Source organism: Hydra vulgaris, chromosome 02, assembly GCF_038396675.1.
Source record: "Hydra vulgaris chromosome 02, alternate assembly HydraT2T_AEP".
NCBI classification, from domain to species: domain Eukaryota; kingdom Metazoa; phylum Cnidaria; class Hydrozoa; order Anthoathecata; family Hydridae; genus Hydra; species Hydra vulgaris.
Genome location: NC_088921.1, coordinates 56,637,257 through 56,657,712, shown reverse-complemented (window position 1 = coordinate 56,657,712; position 20,456 = coordinate 56,637,257). Strand labels below are relative to the sequence as shown.

Genomic DNA, 20,456 nt, shown 5'->3' with positions numbered 1-20,456 from the left:
TATATATATATATATATATATATATATATATATATATATAAACAGTTGTATAACTCATATATTGTAAAACCTTAATATAATTGTAACCTGAGTTAATGTAATTTTATAAAATTGTAAATATTTATTGTTTAAAAAAAAAAAAAAAAATAACCAAATTAACATCACGAGGCACTTTAACCTAAATCTTTTTAACGTTTCTTAAACTCTCTTTTTCAATACAACATTCTTCCCAATACAACTTCCCAATACAACATTCCATACAAGCCTACTCGTGTAACTCCTCGAACCGAATCTCTCATTGATAACATTTTTACTAACATTTTTACTAGAAATGCCACAAATAATGACTTTGCCGAATACCGAACACCGAATATTCGGGTTAACTCTGCGTTAAAAAGCCGAATATTCGGTAACACTTAGAAAATTTTACGGTTGACAGTTTCCAATCTGAATTAGTAAAGTTAATACTGTTGTCACGCTACGGGTAATTACGCGTATTTTTTTTATTTGTGTGTTTGGGCATGTTATTTGTAGACTATCTGTTACATCAAACTTTGGTTTTTACAAGTTGTATTTCTTAAAACTCGTTAAGTAAGATACATACACAAATGCGTAATTCTATAGTTTAGAGCATTTAGTGGTAATGACGTCGCTTGCTAAAGATTTGGAGAATTTAGTAATAACTGCGTTGTTTGCAGTTTATATTAGTAGTTAATGTATCTATAGTAGGGGAGAACGGGGTGAGATGGGACATGGGGTGAGATGGGACTTGGCAATATCTCTGTGAAAAATTTAATAAAGCAAAGGTTTTTATATATGTTATAAGTTTGCAATAGCTTCTTCATATTACTGTCTTTTTTAAGTTTCAGAAGTATTTTTTTTTCGGATAATTTGCGAATATGTAAAAATCTAACAATTTTGCTGGATTTTGAAGACATCATTAATATTAAATATTCATGTGTTGTTTGCATATATTTTTATGTTTATGGTTTTTAATTATTCACTATTGTTTTATTTAACTACTGAAGAAATATGATTAGCATATGGCTACGAGAACTATATAAAATAAAGGTTTTCTCACTCCTACTAGTGATGGGTTGACTTGGGACAGGAGAATTGGGGTGAAATGGGACACTGTTCAATTTTATCATTTTTTTAATTTACTGCACTTTAACTTTTATAATCAATATTTTTGTAAAAAAAGCAGGTGAACTGAAAATTATGTTTATGTTTATGATAAGATTTCAATGTTTACTTTATAGTAAAGTGTTTTTTATCATAGAAAATAATTATATTGGATTTCTTTGTTACTTTGTCCTGAAGACATTTTTCACAGTAAGTATTGTTTTAATGCCAATCATTTTTTATTTTAAATTCAGTTTGAATAAAGTTCTTCACTATTAGCCTTATTAAATTTAATCACATTATAAGTTTTATAGGATTGTGATACTATTTTATTTTCATTAAAATAAATTTGAAATTTATAGCCTAATCTGGATTTTGGTTAATGCAATTAAAAAGAGCATAATTTTTTTAAATAATTGAGTGAGTAATATGAGTAATAGTTTTTCGGATGCCAAGAAAGTACAAACGAGTGAAAAGTCGGTTAAAGCCTGATGCTCATACAAAAGCTGCTGTGATGGCTGCCGAATCTGGCAGTTTATCACAAAGAGCAGCTGCACAAGAGTATACAATTTCAAAATCAAGTTTACAGCGGAAAATAAAGGTAATAAAGAAACTTCTTACAGTAACTTATGCTTTGATGAGCAACATAAATATATTTTTAATAAGACACAAGAATATGAACTTTCAATATATCTACGTTAAGCACCTAATATGCATTATGGGCTCGATGTTAGAGAAACAAAGCAACTTGCATATCAATATGCAATTAAAAATGACATTAAAATACCAGAAAACTGGAAAAAGAGTAAAACAGCTGGAACTAAATGGTTTTATTTATTCTTAAATCGTACAAAATTATCTATTCGTAAGCCAGAAGCTACCAGCCTCAGTCGAACAACTAGTTTCAATCGCACAAATGCAGATACTTTCTTCAAAAACCTTGACAGTGAGCAGAAGCGCTATAACTTTTCTGCTGATTGCATTTACAATACTGATGAAACAGGTCTGACAACTGTTCATAAGCCAGTAAAAGTGATTGCTGGTAAAGGTGTAAAGCAAGTAGGACAGGTAACTTCTGCTGAAAGGGAAACCCTTGTAACAATGGTGGGTTGCATTAATGCCCTTGGAAATTTTATTCCACCGATTTTGATATTTCCTCGTGTCCACTTTCGTAGCCATAAGCTTGAAGGTGCACCAACAGGTACAAAAGGTGATGCTAATCCTAGTGGATGGATAAATACAGAAATTTATTTGAAATGGTTTGATCATTTTGTGGAGTATGGACATCCTAGCAAGGATCATCCATTACTTTTAATAATGGACAACCACAAAACTCATATATCGGTTGAACTGATGGATAAAGCTAAGGAAAGAAATGTTGTGCTCTTGACATTGCCACCCCATTGCAGCCACAAACTCCAACCACTTGACAGATCAGTATTTGGGCCATTAAAGAAATTTTACAATTCAGCATGTGATTCATGGTTAAAGGCACATTTAAATACTCCTATGACAATATATGACATTTCTGAAAATTTAGGAATAGCTTATACGAGAGCCGTTACTTCCCAAAACATTCAAAATGGTTCTAAAGCAGCTGGCATTTTCCCGTACGATCCATATATTTTCAGTGATGTCAACTTTTTATGTTCTTGTGTATCTGATTGACCAATTCCAGCAAATGACAATTCCGACAAACAAACAATCCCCACATCACTGTGTATTGTATCTTAAGTTATTAATGCACTTCTGCCTACCATTGGACAGCAGAAGATATAAGGCCGTTTCTAAAAGCTGGTGAAAGGGTGGCAAAGAGAAAAAGTGCAAAAAGAAAATGTTCTAGGTTTCTAGTATTGACTCACACACCAACAAGATATGAACTAGTTGAAAGTTTATCAGAATGTAAAAGAAAAAAAGAAGATAAAGAAAGAAAAAGAAAAAAAGTTACCCCCTCAGACATCAACGTAATTTTGACTCAATTTAAACATCAAGCAACCTGTTGAACAAAGTTACAAATGCATTTAGAATGGTATTTTATTTTTGTTAAACATAAATAAATTTTGTGTATTGTTATGTTTTATAAGGAGTAGAATAAACAATAAAATAATGGTTAAAATTATTTGTTTCTATTTTTGTCCCATTTCACACCAACCATTGTCCCATTTCACCCCAACATGGGGTGACATGGGACAAACAGTGTCACTTGAAAAAACCAAGCCCTTGAACTTAATTTGATGGTTAAATAATGGGTTTTGCAATAATTTAACATAATAATTCATTGGACTATAGTTTTAAACCGATTTGTATGGTTTTTGTGGAAAATTTAAAGCGCAGCACGCAAGCAAATTTTTTGTCCTATCTCACCTCGTTCTCCCCTATAAATATCATAAGAATTTGTAAATAAATAAAAAACACGGATTTATAGTCTCAGTTCCGTTCCACAAATTATCTCAAAATTGTTTAGAAAAGTAAACATTCCTAGAATTTGAGAAAATTTGAGAAAAAATTTGATAAGCAGAATATGACATATTGGTATTACTTTGATATAAAATCTTCAATATAACATATTTTTAACGCTAAATATCTTTCCTAGCCAAATTTATCGCTAGTTTATGTTCGAAAAATTTATCTTACTAAACGTTTTTGTCATAATTTACGAAACGGAACTAAGACTATAAACCCGTGTATTGAATTTACAAGTCCGATAGTTTATTTTTAATTACAGATCTCAAATATTTTTTATCAAAAACCGTATTTTTATCAAAAACCGCACATTAACAATTAATTATCCTTTAAAAACTATTAAAATTGAAAAGTCAATTTAGTGAACATAAAAGACTTCGTATTCGATTGTCGTTTTGCTTGCGAAAAACTACAACAACTTTCAAAAGTTATGTTGTTTCAAATTTTTGTTAGCTAAAAGTTTTTAAAATGGCATCTTTTAATAAAAAATCACCTTTTTGGAAATATTATGAAATTTGCGAGGAAGACAATTAACTAGCAGTTTGTTTACTGTGTAAAAGCATGATCTCGCGCGATGAAGATGGAAGGAAAGTAGGTAAGTAAAACTATTACGTATATTATAACTAATTATATATGTTTTAATAAAACAAATTATTTACAAGGCAGTATCAAAATAAAAAGTACCTTGTTGCACCTACATGATTGAGAAAATAATCCCCAATATATTTAATAGAGTTTGCACTAAAATTGAAGCTAGTGTTTCACAAGCAACAGTATTATCCGTGACATCTGACATGTGAATATGTCAGCACATCAACTAAAGTATCTTAAATTTTACCGCGCATTGGATATCTCCAGATTTTATTCTTGAACATGATGTTTTAGCAGGGATGTTTTAGCAATGAAATTTTAACAATGTTTTCTGGTTTAAATACTGGTAGCAATATCGCAAAAGAACTCAATACTATTTCAGAAAGATGGAGCATTTTACATAGCAAGATCCATTTTCTTGTCCATGACAGTAAAGCCAATATGATAAGAGGTGTACGAGATGCAAAATATGATTCTGTCGAGTGTTTTATTCATTTACTACAACTGGCTGTCAATGCATCGCTAAATTCTCAAATATAAATAACACAGATGATAGCTGCTGCAAGACGAATCGTCAACCATTTTAATCACTCTAGTATAGCACAAGAAAAAAATAAAATGCATTCGTCAAGAACTTATTCTGCCAGACCACCAATTGATACAAAACGTATCAACGCTGGAATTTAACATACTATTTATTAATGCGATTACTAGAGCAAAAGCGAGCTGTCCCGTTGTACAGTCCCTGGCCACAATATTATGATCACCTCAGTTTTTCCACATATTTTGTTTTCAAAGTAATTTTAAAGTAATTTTAAGGTGAGTATATTATTATTACTAACTTATTATGCAGTACTAACATCTATCGAATAAAGCAGAAAAGAAAATTTTTTTATAATCATGACGAATGTGAAGTTAGGTGTGTTTTAAGTCAGCAATGTGAATTTTTGTCAATTTAAAAAAAAAAACGAGTTTGATCTGTCACATACATTTTTTTTATATTTTAACAGTTTTTTTTGCGTGAAAAGTGTTTTATTATTTTTAATACATTTTATAAAGTTACTAAAAATAGCAAGAACTAATATATAGTATCACTTTATTAACATTTTTATTGTAAGAGGTTGTAATTGAAAATTTTAATAAAAAATAAATGGGTAAGGGCAAGAACATAAGTCCAAGCAAAATTTCAGAAGTTAAAGCACTATTACAACATTTTATTTATTTATTTATTTATTTCGCCGTTTAATAACTTTTACAATTTAAAAGTTTATAAATAAAAACACTGGCGGAGCAAGTAGAAGATTTTTTTTTGTTTTATCACTGAGCCCCAATCGTACGTATTTACAATAGCCGTATAATATATTTATACTTTACAAACTATTTATTAAAAATTCTAAATGTAAAAATAAATAACAATTAGTTTAAGAAATACTTCAAGAACAATATTTATGTTAAGAGTAATAATCAAGTAAACAAGAAAAACTGAAAGAAAAGTAAAAAAGAAAAACAAAAAATAAATTAATTAATTAAAGAGCACGTATTTACAAGAGCCACACTATATGCGTATATTATACAAATTATTTATTGAAAAATATGAAATTAAAATATATAACAATTTGTAATGAAGTAATTTTTAAATAAAGAACAAAAAATTCAAAACAAAAGAGTACTTATATGTATATTATAAAACCAATTTAATTAAAAGTAAAATAAATAACAATTCATTAATAGTTAAATAGTAAAATGTTCCAGAACTAAGATTTCAGCTATAACTTTTAAAATTAGACGAAACACCATAACTGAAATAATGAAAAAACAAACAAACAAAAAAATAAATAAATAAAAGTTGATAAATTCTGAGACATATTTTATATAATTGAATTTTAGTTTAAAAGAGGCATTTAAAATTCGATATGTTATAAATCCATAAGTAATAACACCTGTTTCGATTCATTCACTGATGTATACTAACTTTTTTCGTATTTGCATTATTAGGAAAGTTTTTCCACAAATAGGGTCCACAATATTGAATTAAATATGTAATTTGTTTTGAATTATATTTAGGGACAATGTATTTATTATTTGAAAATTTTGTGGGTATTTATGCACTACTTTTTCAAAATAGGACTGAAATATTTTAGGAGATAGTCCCATTTTTGTTTTATACATGAACATTAAAACTTGATGTAAGTTTATTTTATAAACATTTAATGCGCCCAGTATACGCAGATGAGGCTCGCATGGTACAATTTTATCAGCTCCAAATAATATCCTGCAGGCATGTTTTTATTTACTGTACAATTTTTTTAATTTTGTATGATTTGTACTTGCCCATGCAATATTACAATATTGCCAAATAAGAATAAATGAAAGAAAAATATAAACTTTTTAAAGATTTATTATTTAGAAATGGTTTGGCCCTATATATCATGTCAATATTTTTTGATAATTTTTTTTCAATGCTTTTTATATGATCGCTCTAACATAAATATTCATCGAATATTACGCCTAAAAAGTTAACTGAAGTTTCTCTTTTAATGTTAACGTTATTGATTATTAGATTTGGCAGTTTAATGGGAATATTTTCTAACTTATTTACTTTATGAAATAAAATAAATTTGAAATTATCCACATTTAGAAAAAGTTTATTACTTATAAACCATTCATTAACCTTACCCAACTCTTCGTTAGCTGTTTCAAAAAGTGTTTTAATATCTCTGTGGGAATAAAAAAAAATTGGAGTCATCTGCAAAAAGAATACAATTTAAGAAGTGTGTTGTTGAATTTAAATCATTTATATATACTAAAAATGATAAGGGTCCTAAAATAGAGCCCTGGGGGACACTACAAGTTACAGCATATGGAATTGTTTGTTTTTGCGCATATTGGATGAATTGCATTCTATTGGTTAAATAGATTTTGAACCAAAGTAAGTTATTATTTTTTACTCCATAATATTCAAGTTTTTTTTTAGTATGTTATGGTTTACAGTATCAAAAGCCTTTGACAGATCAATGAAAACTCCTAATGTAAAGTAGTTAGTACATAATGCGTTTGTTATTTGATTGACTATTTCAAGCACTGCGTGTTCAGTGGAACATTTTTTTTTAAACCAAACTGTTTTGCGTACAACATATTGTTTTCTGATAAATAATTAAATAGCCTGTTGTACATTTTTCTTTCAAGCAATTTTGAGAAACATGGTAATATAGATATAGGTCTATAATTAGAAATAATAGAGTCATCGCAAGTCTTAAAAACCGGTGCGATTCGTGAAATTTTTAATTTTTCCGGGACAATACCTGTTTTAAAAGAAAGATTAAAGATGTGAAACAAAAGAGGTTCGATTATATGATAAACAGATTTTACAACATTAACTTTAATTTTATCAAATCCAGCACTTTTGTTAGTTTTAAGATTATAAAGGGCGGTTCGCAATTCAATTAATTTAAGATTAGGTTCATCAATAATTTTATCGTAATTTTTTAAGTAAGACTCAAATGAAGTTGAATTCAGAGGAATTTTTGATGCCAACTCGGACTAGCATTAATTAAAAAAACCGTTTATTTTTTCAGCAATAATTGATTTATCATAAATATTTTTTCATCAACTGTTATTTTTTTTGGCAGAGTGTTTCTTGCATAATTATTTTTGCCAATTACTTCTTTAATTACATTCCAAGTTTTTTTGGTGTTTCCGAGCATTCACAGCGTTCACAACGAAAAATTGCTAAAATTTGTAAGGTTTTGCAACCTTTTGTCAATAAAATCAAACACAACATGGAAAACGACATCACTCGTTCTCCAAAAAGGAAAGGGCGGAGTGGATCAAAACGTAAAACTACTCCCAGGACAGACAAAATTATAAGAGATATTTGTCTGGAAAATAGAAAAAAAAATCATCCTTCTTGCTGTTAAAACTTGTTCAAGAATCTGAAATACAAGTGTCGGAGTGCACAGTGCAGAGGCACCTGGGTGAAGTTGGTTTAAAATCACACAAATTGGCTAAAAAGACCAAGGCTAACTCCAGCAATAATAATGAGATTGCAATGGACAAAAAATCATAAGTATATAACTATTGGAGATTGGGAACGTGTAAGCTTATCAATTTTGAGTATAATGTTTTTAAAAAAGTGTTTAATTCTTGACATAAAGTTAGTTACAACAACACCATGATGATTTTTTCAGGTGTGTTTTTCAGACGAATCAACTTTTGAGATCTTATTGGACAAACCACCTTCGTCCGGAGAAGACCAAACGAAAATATCATCCAGATTGCATTGTGCACTATTAAACATTCAACTAAAGTTATGGTGTGGTCAGTTATCAGTGGTAAAGGCATGGGAAGTCTATATATTTTCAATGGAATAATGAACCAAATACAGTATCAAGAGATTATGGGGAGCCAACTTATCCCCCAAATACAAGAATGGTTTCCAAATAGCAATACATTTACGTTTATGCATGATAGTACTCCATGCCATAAAGCTAAAAGAATCACACACTTTCTTAAAACAAAAAATATCCCTGTTTTAGATTGGCCAGGAAACTTTCCTGACCTGAACCCGATTCAGAATTTGTGGGACATTCTCAAGAAGCAGAAATGAAGCGATTTTTCTTGACTTGTATAATTAAGTTTCTATCAAAACTCTAAGAAGTCTTTTTTTGCGACCCTACCCTTCTTTTGTGGCTGTTGTTCCGATCAAATTATACTTCTTCATTATGTCGGATACTGCATTATGAGAAATTCCAGTCTCGTGCTGCACCTGACGATAGGTTTTACCCTGATTGACTAGATCGACAGCTAAATTTCTCTGAGAAACAGTCCAGTTTACTTCCAACCATTTTACTTAAAAAAACATGAAACCTTTTTTTATACGAAACTTTTTTTTACTACAAAAAAACAGTTTTTTGTTATTTCATTAATTGTATAAAAATTTGCTAAAATATTTCAACAAATTTCACATAAAATTAATTAAACTTACCTAAATATCGCTTGGTCGGATAATTTTTTTACCAGCCTATTTGATACTAAGTTTCTTTTAGGACAAATAATAAACCAAATTAAGCATGAATCAAAAAATATGAACGCTAAATAACATACTATTCCTAATAAAATTAAAATGACAGAAAAAAGTAAGTATCGCTATTCATTGTTTTTAGTATAAGACAATGTATATTTATATACATTGTTTTTAGTATGAGGCACTGTATATATATATATATATATATATATATATATATATATATATATATATATATATATATATATATATATATATATATATATATATATATGTATATATATATATGTTTGTGTGTTTATGTCTATATACTGTTTACAGAACAGTTATAAATTTTAAATCTTGTATAAAAAATATGTCATATCCCGATTAGAAAGGTATATGTGACCCAATGTGGCCGTAATGTTTACAAGGGCAATAAAAGTTGATAACTATATCCCAGTTGATAATTGATATATATGCTGATGATCAGTGCGGCCCACATGTGGAACACATAATGCATCCACATAATTATTCCACTTAGTGTGCTATAACCCTTAAATAAATACGTACTAAATTAGGCGTGGCTATCATATGGACCGCACTTATAAAACGCACAATCTTGCCTCATTTTGAATTTTAAATTTTAACCAATTTTAAACTACGATTCAATGAATTGTAGTAAACTTTCGAATATTCCATGATATCATGTAGTTTACAGTATTGATAATTTTCAATTCATAGTTGTAAGTATGTTTGAGCGGTTTTGTAATAAATATATTTGAGAATTGTTATTCAAAATAAACTTTTAATAAAATTTGTAAATCAGAGTTACACTTAACGAATAAAAATTTGTTGTTATACTTAACGAATTTTACTTAAGTTTTACTTATTCCAAACAGAGTTATACTTAACGAAAAAAAATGTAATTATAGTTATACTAAACGAAGATAAAAATATTTTAATACGTTATGTTTGCTACCAGAAAAAACGTTAGATTTTAAAATGGCGGGCGATGTAAGCAAGCTTTCTTTATTATTGATTTTTTTCTCTCAGTTTTGTTTATACATGGATTTCATATGAAACTATCTTTTGCTACTGTTGAATGCTAGATAAAGTGTTTGAAGAATGCTAGATAAAGAATTGGAAGATAATATTGCATTTTGATTGGATGATTCATCGGATTATTTTTATGTAAAAACTAATACAGAATGAATTTTTTATGTTTAATGAAAAGTTGTTATACGTATATATTTATCTGTGAATAAAATTATAAATAAAAGCGAAAAGTATGATATTTTTCTATTTAAGTTTTTTAACTGGTATTCTTATACAAATAATTATACATACAGTATGATACTTATTTGTATAGATATATATGTATAATTATTTTTATATTCTATACATAAACAAATCTTCTATATAATTATTAATACAAATATATAATATTCTATATTAATACAAATATTCTATACATAAACAAATCAAATGACTTGTTTAAATATGATATTTTAACAAGTCAGAAGATTTGTTTATGTATTTGTTATAACTTTCTGGTAGAAAAATAACGCGGCTTTCGTTATTTAGTGTGGTTTTAATGGTATAAACATTATAGCCACATATGGAACACACCAACGCCATCCCATAAGAGAGAGTGGTAAATATATGGTTAACATGCAATTGCCATATCTGGCCCACATGAAAATTTTTTTTTCGGGATAATATGTGTGTGTACATTCAATATTGTGTTGAATTAAATTTGTTGAAAGTACTCTTACTCATTTTAAATTTGTTTTTGTTTAGCGTTTCATAGTAGTACTATCTCACTTTTATACGAAAAGAAATTGATACAAGGCAGTATATGAATTATGCTGAGTGCCAGTTTAAAATTTTATGGTAACAAAAAACATTATTAGATAAAAACATAAATAGATGTTAATTGGATGCAAGTTGCCACTTTGTATAATAAAGTATAAAAACTTAATCCGAAATTATTGTTATTAACTCTGTCTTATAACAAAATGCTTTATAATGCTTTATAACAAAATCTAGAATGCTTTAAAATGCTTTAAAACAAAAATTATTAAAAACAATGGAAAATCCGTAGTTTTTTACAAATACGCAAAATATAGCATCTGTACAAAATGTTTAGGTTACTTTAATCATTTTTATTTCCTCTGGTCAAATTGTCTCTGGTTATGTTAATAAAGCTGGCCACTTATGCACAAGAAGAACCGAAGTGGACCACCTTATGTATAAAAAAAAAATATAATCAAAGTCCTAATAAAAATAATATAATAACCTAAAAAATAATATAATAACCTAAAAAAAATAATATAATAACCTAAAAAAATATAATCAAAGTCCAAATTCCTATTAGTTATATTCGAAGCAATCTTTACAGTGAAAAAGTACTTGAATTTACAAATTGCAATCTCCTAATGTTGTTTTTTATGGATCTCTTAAAAAATATTGGAGGAAAATACTTGATCAATTGTAAACCTCTTGTTTAAAAAAAGCACAGACAATTACAAATACAAAATCTCCTTTGTTCTTTATTTAATTATAATCATTATATTTGTTAAATGAAATGGTAATTAGCAACTTAGTAGCTTAGTGGTTTTGAAAGAAATATGGGGTTTACCCATTAGATATAAGTATCATCTTCAATCATTTGCCAGATGGTAGTTGTAACTTTAGTATGCCGAGAAGTAATTAATGTTCTTTAACAACTTTTTTATGTTGATGTCAAGGAAAAAGCAGGCTCAAAGGGAAAAAAAAAAATTACTTTTGACCATGATAAAAATATTTCTTTTGAGGATTTTTTCGCAATATGCAAAGACGTCCTACTTGCACAGTCTGTAAGTGAAACTGATGTAAATGAGACTTTTTTTATGCTCGTCCACTTAAAACATACCCATTTAAACAAAATAAAATGCTAACTAGGTGTTTGTTATGAAATAATATTATATTATTTTAGCAATAGTAAATTAATGTGAAACAAGACTGTTGTTTTTATTAAATTTTATAACAAAGCATTTTTGCATAGGTTTTGCTTTTAAAAAAACCCATTCAAAGTTACCCCATTTGTGGGGTAACTTTGATAGACTATTTAAATTAATATTATACAAAATCCTTTTATTTAAATATTACTTTGAATATGAATCAATCTTAGCTTCTTAAGCATGAGTCAATCTTTGCCTCAATATTCATTTTGTTAAATTTCAAATATTGTCAATAGTGATAGAAGAGCAAGTAAAAATATCTCAAAAACATTCAAAGTAACCCGGTACGGTAATATAATCTATTTCTAATGCAATTTTTCAAATAGTTTGCAATATTCGGTCAAATACCGAATAGTATAAAATGTTGCCGAATACACCGAATACCGAATAGCTGCCGAATATTCGTGGCATCTCTAATTTTTACAACATGCAACATTCAAAGTGGAATCATAAAAAACGAAGGGTTGTTCACCGAAAAACAAAACTTAAGAAAATTTCGCATTTTTTTTCTTCCTTAATTCAAATTGCTATTATGGAAATACACGATTTATAGTCTCAGTTTCTTTCCCCAAATTATTTCAAAATTGTTTAGAAAAGTAATCATTTCTATAATTTGAGAAGATTTGAGAAAAAATTTGAGAAGCGGAATATGACATATTGATATTACTTTGATATAATTTCTTTGATATGAAATTTTTTTAACGTTAAATATCTTTCCTAACCAAATTTACCACTAATTTAGATTCCAAATATTTAACTTACTAAACGATTTTGAAATAATTTATGAAACGGAACTGAGAATATAAACCCGTATATTGAAAACGCGCAAGTTCACCTTCCGTAACGCATTATACGAAAAAAAACAAATAATAATAATTCCGTAATAATTTTTACGAAAAGAAACTTGCGAAAGAAATCATTTCGAAAAAATACTTGCAAAACAGTTCCTTAAAGAATGAGCATTTTGGAGTATTACGTATGGTTGACAGGTTTTATTGAAATACGTGTGCACCTGGTGCTTTCAAAAGAATGCTAACGGGTGATGCGGAAGTTATCGGACAAATCCTAATTTCATTATTTGAGCATAATAATTAGTTTTTGTGGTTTTATGCGTAGGCATAAACGTTCTATAAAACATAAACTTTACTGTTTGAAACACAATTATTTAAAATGAGGTTAAATGCAGCTGAACGAGAATCTTTTCGAAAGCGACTAAAAATGTTTTTTGTAAATAAACCTAATATAAAAAATAAAAAAAAAATTGTAAATCATTTTGAAAAGGAAGGATTCGCTCGAAGTACAATATATGATAACCTAAAAAGACTTGAAGCTGTTCAATCGTTTTCTGATAGAAAGCACCCTAGTCGTCCGACATCCTGGACTAGAGAAAAGAAAGCCGAATTAACGAGACTTGTCAACAATCGAAAAGGGGTCAGTCAGAGAAAAATAGGTATTAAATTCGGTGTAAATCAATCGACAATTGGTCGTCAGTTCAAAAAAATGAATATTAAATATAGAAAACGTTAAAAGACTCCAAAATACACTATAGAACAACAAATAAAGGCAAAGAAAAGAAGCATTAAACTAGTTAACACAAAATCGCTTCTAGTCGTCGATGACGAAAAATACTTTTGTTTTGCAAGGGGCAACATGCCTGGAAATTCTGGATACTACACAAACAACAAAAATACATTCCCAGAAAGTGTTCGTTTTATAGGAAAAGAGAAATTTCCAAAAAAATTATTAATGTGGATAGCCATATCTGACCGTGGTATGTCCGAGCCAATGTTTCGCACTTCCAAGGCTGTAGCGATCAATTCATCAATCTATATTAATGAATGTTTAGAAAAACGACTTCTTCCATTTATTCACAAGTATCATGGAGACTTTAACTATTTATTTTGGCCAGATTTAGCAAGTTCTCATTATTCTAAAGATTCTCTAAATTGGATGGACAAATATGTCTATTACGTTGATAAAGAATCCAATCCCCCAAATGTGCCTCAAGCACGACCAATTGAAAATTTTTGGGAACATTTGGCACAGAAGGTTTACGAGGGAGATTGGCAAGCTTTAACTGAGCAATTTTTGATTGATCACGTTAAACTAAAACTACAAGAAATTGATTTAAACTTTTTACAGTCGCATATGAAAGGCGTCAGAGCAAAATTGAGATCACTTGCAGATGGTGGTGTTTTTTCATATAAAAAAATAATATATTTTTATTAAAAGATTAATGCTTTATTTAAAAAAAATATAATAGTAGTTACTTAATTGGCTAAAATAAGACAATCCAACTTTATTATTTCGGCACATACGTTTTTATAATATAAAATGTTTTATGAATACAATTTCGTTATGGTCCAAATATATGCATCCTAACTTGTTTATTAATTATGGGTGATTATTATATATATATATAAATAACTTAAGTTATTATTGTTATCATTGTTATTATTGCTACTTCCATTCTTATTTTTATTTTTATTTCGGCTGTTATTGATTACTACTATATTATTTATAAATTATAAATATAATATAATGCTATTATTATTAACTCCAGGAAGGTTTTTACTTAAGATGAGTGTATGTACTATATGTAAACATCCATGAAGTGTTATAAATATATCAGAAATATACTGATTAATTGATTGATTATCATTTATTTGTCTTCGTCATTTATAACTTAAACAAAAGTTAGTTTCAAGCTCTAGTTTTTTAATTATTTTTTTTTCGTCTTAAAAACATATTACGTAATGTCCATTAGGCACAGTGGGCCAAACAGCTGTTTGGATATGTCACGGACAATGTCACGGACATTGAATCATAACATTTGAACGGAAAGTGCTATGGGGTTGATTAAGGACATTTTGGAAAGGTTTTTATGTGTAAACTTTGGAAAAACTAAAAAATAGTTTTGTTGCAGAATATTTAGGTCATAGTTTAAAAGAACAAAATATTGAAAATTTCTCAAAACTTGCTTTTTTATTGGTTATAACAAAAATACGTATAAATGTTTATAAATACGTTAGTATATTTTGTAATACAAAGAATACATAGGTACATCAATGACAAAAACAATAAAAATTATCAAAAGAAGTATTAAATACGTAATTTATTCATATGTTAACATTTTAAAATATGTGTCATCTTCAGATAAAATGTTATTAGAGACATTTTGTTTATGACAATATTTATCATCTTATATCCTCTTTCATACCAAAATTTGAAGGATACTTTTAATTTCTATCTCTTTTTAAAAATAATTTGATCAGATCATATCCACATTCTGTTAATGGTGTCTGTTAAATTGACAATTTAGGAGTTTTTTCTTGAGAGTCTATTATGTATCAATCTTAATGATTTGTTATTACCTTTTAACCCTGAATCATAAAGATTTACCAAACTGCTTTCCTAATTATTTAAAATTAGCCCCAAGAATAACCAATCAGTTTGTGAAGTGATAGTGTTATACTAATCCATGGTCAAGGTAAATTTATTTTTGTTTCAGGTGGAAACTCAACCTCGCTCAACTTGTTTCTACCGCACTTAACTTGTTTCTCCGCCCAGCAGCCTTGTTTGTCAATGTTCGTATTTCGAAGATATAGAGTTGAGAGAGGGTTATAAACACAATTAAGTAGCCTCCTCGCCTGTAGTGCCCTTCATGGCCTTAAGAAGGTGAATCAACAAAAACAAAAGAAAAACAACTCATTAAATACGAATAGACAATAGCTTTTATATTGATCCAAATAATTTTTTTTTTTTTGAGGAAAATACACAAAGAATTACTAAAAGTACCAATTCGAACTTTTGAAACATTGCATGATATTGAGCAACAATTGTGCAATAATTAAATCCCTGTTTAATTTTTTGTGCAATAGTTCAGTAACTATATAACCTGTTGTTATTATTTTTCTTTTTACAATTTTATCAGAGTAGTCCCATTCTATACCAGTTTTTTTTTAATATCTCTGTTTGTAATGAAGTCTCTGCTTGCTTCAGAAATCTATTAGAAGCACTGAACCAATCAAAAACACCAGTTTTCACATATACAACAGTCTCTATGAAAATGGTCTAATGTACTCAATAAGACATTAAGAACCTATAGAAATATCATTAATTTTAAATGTAATAATTTTAATATCAAAGGTTGGAATTGGTTTGAGGGTTTGTCCAGTCCTTGTAATATATTTAACCTGAATTTAATGGAGTTGTGTCAAAAATAATTGCCACAAGTGTTTTTTCTAGTTTCCATGTCTTTACAGCATCTATGGTAGCTGTTGCTGACTTCGCCCAGTTGTATCAGGAATTCTGGATACACACAACAATTTCCCTTCAGGTGCACTGAATTTTCTTGTTACTACAATGGCCAAACGTTTCACTTTACCATCGACCTCAGATACCAGCTTTGAATCACAGTGAATGGAAGAGTACATGGGTGAAATGAATTTTTTCTTAATATCATCGGGAACTTGCTGTCGAATTTTATTACCTGATCTGTTTGCTGTGCTTTTTGAGATTTCATCTAAATTGTGACCTAATGCTTCAGCTACAGCTAAAATGATCCCAGATCTTTCTCTGTTGGATAGATTCAACCTATCAGCCATTAAGGAAACTTTAGGGTTTTTTAATATCTTGATTTTTTTGTTCTGTCTAGAAATAGTACTTTCTTCATTTTTATTACGAATTTTGTCTTCATTATCAAATACTGCCAATACATTGAAACTTTTTTCTTTTATGTTTTCCTTTCTAGATTTCTCTTTTTCAATAGCCTTTATTTTATGTTTCTCCAAAAATTGCTTTTTTAAGTGACGCTGATCTGAGAGAAAATCTATATCTGATCTCTGACTATTGGTACTACACGAGGTATCTTTTCTTATCAAATTTTCTGCATTTGATGCTGCAATATCAAACAACGATGATAGTTTATTAGTAAAACTCAGAAATTGAGCTGCATAACATTTTTTTTAGCATTTTTAATCAAGTTCTCTCTAAGATGAATCAGATGCAGTATCATACTAAAAATATCTTTTTGCTTTTTTGTTGGAATTCCTGCCATTTTCCAAAAAACATTAACTTTTTACCAAAGTACAGATCCAACTTCTTTTTTACCAGTTAATTTCAAATCAAATTTTTTAAGATAAAGATAATGGCGTACAATATCTTCATTTGTTGGTAGTTGATTATACATCTTTGCTTCTAGGGTAAGTAATTAACCAACAATATTATCAAACTTCTCATCATTTTCCCTCAATTTACTATTGCTCATAACTGATCGAATATTTTTTTATATATTATATATATATAGATAAAAAGTAACTATAAATTATAAAATTATTTGAATAATGTATGTAACATTAATATTCATCATAAAAAATATTCTCATCTTAAACATTGCGAATAATATTATTTAATAACTTTTGAGAATCATTGAATTGAAACAAATTATATTTACTAACATTACCTAAGATAAATAGTTTAGAATTATAATAGTGATCCATATTGATAAAAAACATATTTAATTGCAATAATACATTTATATATTTAGCCTAAAATCACAGTTTAAAAGTAAATAATTTTGAAAAAGTGGGCGGCAGAGGGGTAAAAACATTAAAAGAAGGGTGGAGGGGGGGTCAAACTTAATAATTTTCTAAAAATCTTCTTATTTTCACTTTTAACGGAAAAAACTGCACACAAAACTGAAGAAATTTTTTTTTTTTTTTGGGACACCCTACTGTCCATATATCTGTTTTATGTAAAATATGAAACTATTAATTCGTCAATAGTTAGAAACTTCCTTTAGGTGGCCCTTTAGTTACCACCACTAGAGAAGTGACTTGGACCCAGCTATAAAGATAAAATAATATAATAAAAAACATAAATAATTGCTACAAATAGTACTCTTATGAAATACGAGCATAAAACTTTTCTTTCTAATTTTCACGTTTTTTTAATTTAAATTGATGAACATTTAATACAATTTATATCTAAATATCATCGTTCTTAATTAAATTTTTAGAGAAAATTGGTTTTTAATATGTCGAGAGTTACCCATATTACGATCAAAGATAAGTTTTAAATAACTGCACTAAGTATAAATGAAAACAGAGGTCTGTTGACTATAATAATTCTGTTAGGGATTACAAAGAGTGTTATGGTATGTGGCAATGTTTGATAGAAATTTTTAAATGTTTAGAGTTGATTACTTTTGTAAACGGGGATTTGGATTTCTAGTCAATAAACGTAAATATAAATTTATTGTTAGGGAATAATCCTAAATAGTCGGTGTTAACTTTTTCTAAAAATTTTTCTGAAAAAAAATTGTGATTTCTGTTATGCAGAGTATTTTGCTTGGATAACTTTTTCAAAATTTCGCAGTTGTTTGGTTTGTCTTTAATCATTTTTTTCCATATGAAGAAAATATACTTTTCATATATGAGTTTTTATATATGGGTTTTTATATATGGGTTTTCATATATGAGGTCATATAAAGGTTTCTTTTTTTGTTTAGCCGTTCACTTAATAGTGCAGTGAATTCTTTCAACTTGGAGAAAAAACCTCAGTTCTCCTGAAAACTTTAGATCTCTTTACTTCTTAATGGAGAATCATTATCTGTCAATATTTTTTTCAGGTGCTCTTATTTTGCAAAATATAGCTAGATGTCGAATCATTCCTGTGCTTCCCGGTGAGTGTGACAACTGCTGCTGCATTGCGATGGATAAAGTGTCCGGCCTGCTGGTGCATTTCCAACTTTAAATATGTTTTTGTAAAAGCAATACCGGTTTTATTTACAGAGATTTGAAGACTGTTTTCATTTACCGACTGTGTGCTTTTTTTAACGGATCGGCCGAAATTTCTTTTTTACGATATCAGCTTGACATAAAGATCCAAATTGTTTTTGTCAACTAACTTCTGAAACACGTTTACTATTTGCCGAAATATCAGTTCATTTGACGCTTTTGACTTCAGCCTCAATTTTCCAGTTAAACTTTCAGAAATCTAGTTAAAAACCGTCACGAAGTTTGTGAACATTCGTAGTTTGATGAGCTTCTATGCTAAAGTCATATTAACACCGTGCCTTACGTGTGGTGTTAATATTGGCCCTTATGCAGGTAAGTTTAGCTTAACCAATTTGAACAAGAGCTCTAAATGCTAAGAAAATATCATTAACCCACACTTTACTTTCGTACCTTCGCACTTCCTGTTCTCGAGCAATAAGACTATCTTCCATTCTTTTTATTACTTCCTCCAGCCAGAGGCTATTCTACAAATATAATGAGGGAGGAGGGGGGGAGTGAATCTTCAAAAAGTACCGACTGGCTTCTTAAAAATAAAAAATTGTCCCCAAAACGAAAATTTAATCGAATGAGTTGTGTCAAATACCCGACTAGCTAACTAAATTCGTGGGGAAGGGGGTGGGGGTGGTGTACATCCTTCTTTCCGCCTAAAAAATTAGTTTTAAACTTATTTGTAATATTTACAGTGTTTATATATATGTGCAATATTTACAGCAAATTATGTTCCAAAGAGATGAGGGGGGGGGGGAGGGAAGAGTGAGAGACAAAGAGAAAAAGATAGAGAGAGAGAATGAGAGAAAGAGCGAGAGAGAAAAAGATAAAGAGATGAAAAGAGATAAACCAAATTTCTTTAACTTATAAAATTGACAATTTTAAAATGTTTTAAAATTGTCAATGTTATAAGTTAAAGAAACATGTTTATATTAAAGCTGCAGTTCAAGATATCTGTATTCAAGTTTATATGATTTTTAAATACATTTCTTTACAAAAATTCACTTTAATTTATGTATACATTTTTAATCAAATTAATTTTTATTTTAAAAAAGATTATTGTTATCGTTATGCTGTTTTTATAGCATTAAAACCCACCTGGCCGAATGAATACTGTTATACCGCCGTCACATATTTTTATTATATCAATATAATACAGGACGTAATTATATTTAAGGAACCAACTAAGACAAAAAAACAACAAAAATGTTCGAAATTTTAAAATAACAAGAGAAATGTATTTAAAAAAAAAATTCTAAATAGTTAAATTAAGTTAATAAATTTTATCATTTTTAATTTATAACTTTTTGAAAATATTTAAAAAAATAAAAAGTAAACAAAAAAAATGTTTTGCTAAAGCGTATATAAGATCTTTTTTTTTTTTTTGAATTAATAACAATGAATACATCAAACTTTATACTTATCTATGTTGGATATGGAATACTACCGATTCAAATATTAGGATCATATTTATTGTTTAAA

General features: G+C 28.4%; 1 protein-coding gene across 1 annotated transcript; it reads left to right on the top strand.

Moving 5' to 3' along the window:
* The first annotated feature begins 1,836 nt into the window (after window positions 1-1,836).
* On the top strand, window positions 1,837-2,793 carry LOC136076168 (uncharacterized). Its single transcript, XM_065789642.1, has one exon. It carries the CDS (start codon window positions 1,837-1,839, stop codon window positions 2,791-2,793), a length of 957 nt encoding a protein of 318 aa, XP_065645714.1.
* The last annotated feature ends 17,663 nt before the right edge of the window (window positions 2,794-20,456 follow it).